Genomic DNA, 6,116 nt, shown 5'->3' on the forward strand with positions numbered 1-6,116 from the left:
AGCCAAAACTTCTTCAGTGGCCTTGCTCACTTTTCTCCCTCTTGCCTTTAACTGACTAAATTTACTCAAGTACCACCTGTTTTGTCAGAATAAAACGTCAAAGTATATAAGAGCAACAATGAAAATAACCAATTTATGCAGTTTGGATTAGTAATTCATATTCATTTTTCAGTTGCAAACATTAATTCCTTTCTTTTGTAGCATGTCCCAATGGAGTCAAGTTCAACAACTGGAAATAAAGTTTTTGGAGCAGGTGGACCAGTTCTATGATGATAACTTCCCCATGGAAATCCGGCACCTGCTAGCACAATGGATAGAAAGCCAGGACTGGTAGGATTTCATTCATTCTATCTCCTCTTATTTCAATCACCAACAATTCTTTTGATTGCTGGAAGGCTTTAGGGTGCTCATTTACAAACTGTGCAGGTATCCACACTCCAGTAATACTGTTTCACTAGTTAATGGATTTAGCCATTTCAACTTAGGGAATATTGGAAGGTGAAGATTCACATTGGAACTTACTCCTAAACAAAACCCAATAGAAATTGATTTAAAAAAAACGCAAGTTAATTTTTAATGGAAATGTTATACACTTACCTCTTGCAGCATAAAATTATTTACTTGTCCAGAATTGCACTTAAAGATGGATAATTCTGAGGAACAAGCCAGCTGTTTACAGGAACTGTTCTCTAGGAGGTCCATTTATATCCAAATTTGGATTCAATTCACTTGAGAGTTATCTTAAGAAGATTCAAAACTAAATGCAAAAAAAAAATAAAATATTCGTTATACCAGAAAGAGTCATCTCAAATTTTCAAGCTAACTCCACAGGACTATTGGAGGACTATTGTGCAGGGGGGGAAAAACACTGCTAAGAAATAGAATCTTTCTTTATGGTTTATAGCTCCATCTTTATGGGGCTGTGGCAACATGGGTAACATTAAAATCTCCTTTTTGCCAGACGTGGAGTTATCAGGCATATCTCAAACAGGCACGTGCTGTTTGTGAGGAAAGGAGAGAGGCTCTCCCAAGGACAAGGATTCTGTCCAAACTTTTTCCTTCTCAGTTTTCTCACTAATGCCATTGCCCTGCACATACCAAGCTGTACCAACAACAGCAGAGCCAGTAAAGCCTGGCTTTGTCTGTGTCCTGTGTCCCCTACATACCCTTGACCAGTAGCCTCAGAGTCCTCCTGTATCCCCAAATAGTTTGGCTGGGGGAAGGCTCAGCTGGTGCCTGGTGTGAAGAGATGTCTCTTCTGCCTGACCATCTGGCTGTTGCCTCCTGGAGCAAGTTATTGCTGCTGTTTCCCTCAGTGGAGGCGCTAATTTGGACTCCTTTCTTCTACCAACCTGCCAGATTGCCATGAAATTTGTAAGAATTCTGTCTTTTGGACTTCAAGGCTGTTGCCAACTTTGTCTGAAACTGGGCAGCAAATTCAGAAATTATATCTGTGTGACTGAGTGAGAGGGACAGTTTGCATAAGCCCCCTTTCGTCTGACAAGTGAGCTGGAAGTATTTAAATATTCACTGGACCAGAGACTAGAAAACCCTGGTTGTCTCCTCTGGCTGACTCTACTGTCTGTGCTAACACCTCACCCTCTTTTTATGCATATCTATAGGAATATTTAAAAAAAAACCACAAAATCATAAAAATCATTATTCACAAGCTCTAACTATATGCAAGTCACCATATACTTAGTCTCTTTTTATTGCTGCCTAGATTTCTGAATAGATTATAATTTTCTGTACTGCTAGATTGACACATCATACAGCATTTTAAATGTTCATTGTTATTGTTGTTCATTGACTCTTTAGGGAGGCTGCAGCCAACAATGAAGCAATGGCAATGATCCTTTTGCAGAATTTGATAATACAGGTAGACGAACAGCTGGACCGGGTTTCGCAGGAGAAGAATCTGCTCTTGATCCACAACCTGAAGAGAGTCAGGAAGCTGCTGCAGGTGGGTCACTGCTTCCAATGCCAAACTGCACTGCACGCTCTCACTGCTCTCTGGAAGCAGTGCTGAGCTCTGTGCAGTGCAGTTTGTTCCAGTGCCCAGCTCAGAGCTGCTCCGATTGCCGCAGACTCCGAGCAGCTCTGGGAAAACTGAGCCTTCCACAAGATAATTCAAAATAACAATTCCACTGTCTTTCCGTGGAACAGTAATTCCTGTTTCAATGCATGCAGCTTGGATACAAATGGTGTGACTTCTTAGCTCTGTGCATATCTGTGTTTCACTGAGCTCTTAACAATAACACTGTACAGTGCTTATAGATGCTCATGTTTATTACAAATGTAATTACCACCTCTCAGACACCTACAGATATTTAACTATGGAATAAAATACATGCTTGGGGCTTAAGGCAGCACCATGAACAAGGAACCTCTGTAAATCATTAGCATGCTTGCTGTTTTATGCTTTTCTGGGATTATTTGTTATGAATTACTTACAGGATTTACCGTTAGGCTTCTGCAAAATGATATTTATTTTGATTGGCTGAATGTTTCTCTAATAATTGTTTATCTAAGGCAAGGATTCTCAGAGTTCCACTTGATTAGTCACCTACTTCCTGACATCTATCTGTCTTCTGCATAAAGCAGATATGCCATGGAGTTCAATGAAAATGTGGGGGTTTTTCTCTTCTTTGATGGTGTTTTCCATAAGTACTTAAATGATAATTACATTGCTTGCCAAACATTTTCTTTATCTGAGACGTATGTACATGCACACACACTGGCCTGGAAAATCTTAGCATGATTTCATCAATTTGTTCTCTCCATGGCTGTGTCTTTCTACTCTTTATCCCTAATGGTGGCCTCTTAAAAATATGACACTATTTCCATCACTGCCACTTTTTCATCCTATGCTATGCAAGCAGCCTCCTGTAATTTAAAAATAAAGTCACTTTTTATTTCTTTTCTGGTTTTTGGAGCAGCACTTTTCATAATTTAAGTACTCTTCAAACACCAGATTTACTCAACTGCAGAAAACCTGTTGTTTCTGTAAAGATCTTGGCACATTTTACCACAAAGCTGTATCACCTTAGTAAAGGATTCTTCTACAGGGGCAGATGCATGGAAAGAGAATTTTAGGCCAAGCAGTTACACTACTGTATTCCTGCCTTAAAAGACAGTGCATTTATGATTATACCATCACAATGTGCACAGGCAGAAGGACTAGAACATATTTCATACAAGCTCTACAAAATTAAAGCCTCTCATTGTTCCTTCTACTCTTTGCCCCATTTATTTTATTCTAAATTTTTTACCAAATCTTGAAGCATCAGCTCTGAGTGCTCTGCCAAATTGGGCACACCAAGCCAAGCAATCAGACCTTGGGTGAACTCATTTGAGTTCATGTAATAATCAGTGTGAAAACGGCCTGAATGAAAACCCTTTCTTTGAACTCCTGTCAAGTTTGGAAATTATATAATTATGTGCTTCAGGAAGAGCACAAAGCAAAGGAGGGTCATTCCAGAAAGGCAAGAGGAGGGGGGTTTCAGGTGATTTGTGATTAAATGGCTTCTCAGGTGCTAGGTCTGAGTCACAATTCCAGAACAAGCCAAAATGTTCAGGCATCCCCATTACAGCCGAACAGTGTTATGAACTCCTTGAGAGCACATGTGTGACATTGCAATTATTCATACTGCTTATAAAACAGGATCAGAATCTTGAATATTGCGGTAGAATGTTTCTAGGTGAGAAAAAAAAATCAAAACAGCAGCTCTCCCCATCACTAGTAATGTTGACCTGTCTTCATTGCATTAAGACAACACATAACCTGAATTTAGACAAAAAAGCTATCCATTCACTTTCAAAATACACATGGAAGCCACCAAAAACTGGATGGCACTTTCACTGTTGGAGCTTTTCCTGATCTTGAACACTATCACCCACAGTCTGTATTCTAATCTCCAAAATAATTAGAATAGGCTGCAGTAGGACCAGGTTCTTGCAGTGTTTGATAAAAACCTATTATTGGATAAGAAAAATAATTTATACTGTCTTAAGAAATCTGTGACACCAGAGTTTTTGACTTTTGTGTAGAACACTATGTTACTGCCGATCAGGTATAGCACATGGAGGAAAAATGCATTTTCAGCCAAGGTGTGGGGTGCATGTTCTGTAGAGCTGCACAGGTAGTCTCCTGCTGCAGCTGGTAAAGTTATTTCTTCACTGATGAGGTAAGTACATCAGTAGAGAAATGCTACAGTAGCTGAAATCAGCTGACAGCCTCTCCTTGTTATCAACTGTGAAGTGTTATTAATGGACTGAACATGACACATAGCACAGACAGTATGTTCTGTAATGTTCTTAACTTTGAGTATACAAATTATCTAATTATGGGTCTAATCTTTTGTTAATGCATGGCTGGTTGCATTTTATTGTGGAATATGTGAGAAGATTGGAAACGGGCATTTGGCTTCCCAGCCACAGCTGCAAGCCCTTGCAGATACTTAACTCTTGCAATTTAGTTTGTGACAGGTTTGTGAGACAGCACCAGAAAAATGTGACTGATGTACAGAGCAGGATGCCATGGTCCTTTTTGTCCCAACACACCACCTAGGGAAAGGGAGGCTGGAATGCTATGCTGTGAAACTAATGAGGTTTTTCAGTGACTGATGAAAGAAAGACTGGGTTCCTAAACAGGGGAGGAAGTTGCTTTTGTAAACATCTTTTCCTATCTGGTGACTCTGTGAACAGAGTTGGTTTGACTTTCTCTGAAGGTTAGTTACCATGAGCCCACCTTTATCTCTGCTTCGCTCTCTAGTGGAAGCACTTCTTTGAAATTTCACAGTTCCCTCCTCTTCCTTCCCCTCTGAACCGCACACAGATGCACAGACCCTTGTGCATGGTGCACACACACAAAGTGTCCAACCACAATGCAGGATCTGAGTGCAATGTTTGTTCATTGCTTTGAGCCAAATTGTGTTACCCTATTGAGTAACACTTGACAAAATAGATAATGCTGGAAACCAGCACTTATCACTATGTACACAGCATAGTGTGTTGAGCTGTAGTAAAGGCTATGACAATAGCAATAATAAAGAAAAATTCAATTAGAAAACACACAAAAGCTATTCAAAAACAACCTGCAGTTCTTGACAAAACACAAAAGGAGAGACTAACATTTAATCAGAAATACAACTGGATGGTTAGTGAAAAACAGCCTTAGAAGAGGAAGCAATGCGCACTTCATAAGTGGCCTGTGCAGCTGTTTTCTAGACAGACAAGGAGTCCTTTGGATCAAGATTCCTGGTGCTGTTCCTGAGTCTGGAGAGTGTTATTTCTAGGAGTCTCCAGCACCACGGCCAAGCACCCCTCACCTAAAAGATTTCCCTGAGATTTTTGTTATCAAATTGAGAAAATCTTCTGTTTTAACTGTTTACTGAAACATCTCTACATAAATATGTTAGTTGTTCTCTGAAAATAAGAATGGAAGTAGTGAAAGAAGGGAGAATTTGCCTGCCTCAGTTGCAATACAAAGTTTTAGGCCACCTTGGGGGTTGTGAAGGACAAAGAGAAGTCCAAGCAGGAAGGTGGGTACGCCTGGCACCTCTGCTTTTAGATCACAGGGATCATCCCTATTCTCTCAACATTAGAGAAATAACTATGGAGTGTGGTATTCCTGCTTAGACTGCTTACATTTCCAAAATTATCTGCAGGCAAAAAGAAACACTGAATAGTGTTTCAGAAAATATGCAATTTGAAAAAGTTATAAGCACTCAAAAATAGTGTTAAGAAACTTAGCTAAGCAGCTGTGGTCACTGCTAGCTCTCTGTAATTCACTTCTCTATTTCTTACTTTCATTGAAACATCTCTTCTTCTTGACATTAATCTAGAATAAATGCACATACTGTATTAAAATCAGGGTCAGCATTTTAGGTTAAAATCCTTCATATTTGCTTCCTACATTATTATTACTTCTCAAGTCAGTAAATTGGATTCATTTTTATAGCAGAGCAGCCTTTTGTTGCTGTGCTCTTCAGTGGGAGACAGAACAGCACAGTCACTTTCTAAGGTTAAATTCTCTGTCCATCTTCTTAGAGAGCTTCTGGTCCCCCCAGCAGCAGTCTTGGAAAGGGAAGAGGGAGAAAATGTTCTGAGGCAGT

The 6,116-nt window shown here is 39.7% G+C and overlaps 1 protein-coding gene across 1 annotated transcript in view; it reads left to right on the forward strand.

Annotated features, from left to right (window-relative positions):
- Positions 1-202: 202 nt before the first annotated feature.
- Positions 203-6,116, forward strand: part of STAT4 (signal transducer and activator of transcription 4) — a 37,906-nt gene continuing 31,992 nt past the window's right edge. Inside the window, exons 1-2 of the mRNA XM_005415970.2 lie at positions 203-330; positions 1,819-1,963. Of these exons, the coding sequence (XP_005416027.1) occupies positions 203-330; positions 1,819-1,963 (273 nt within the window). The remainder of the gene's footprint in view (positions 331-1,818; positions 1,964-6,116) is intronic.

The sequence above is a fragment of the Geospiza fortis genome, unplaced genomic scaffold (genome assembly GCF_000277835.1).
Source record: "Geospiza fortis unplaced genomic scaffold, GeoFor_1.0 scaffold112, whole genome shotgun sequence".
NCBI classification, from domain to species: Eukaryota; Metazoa; Chordata; class Aves; order Passeriformes; family Thraupidae; genus Geospiza; species Geospiza fortis.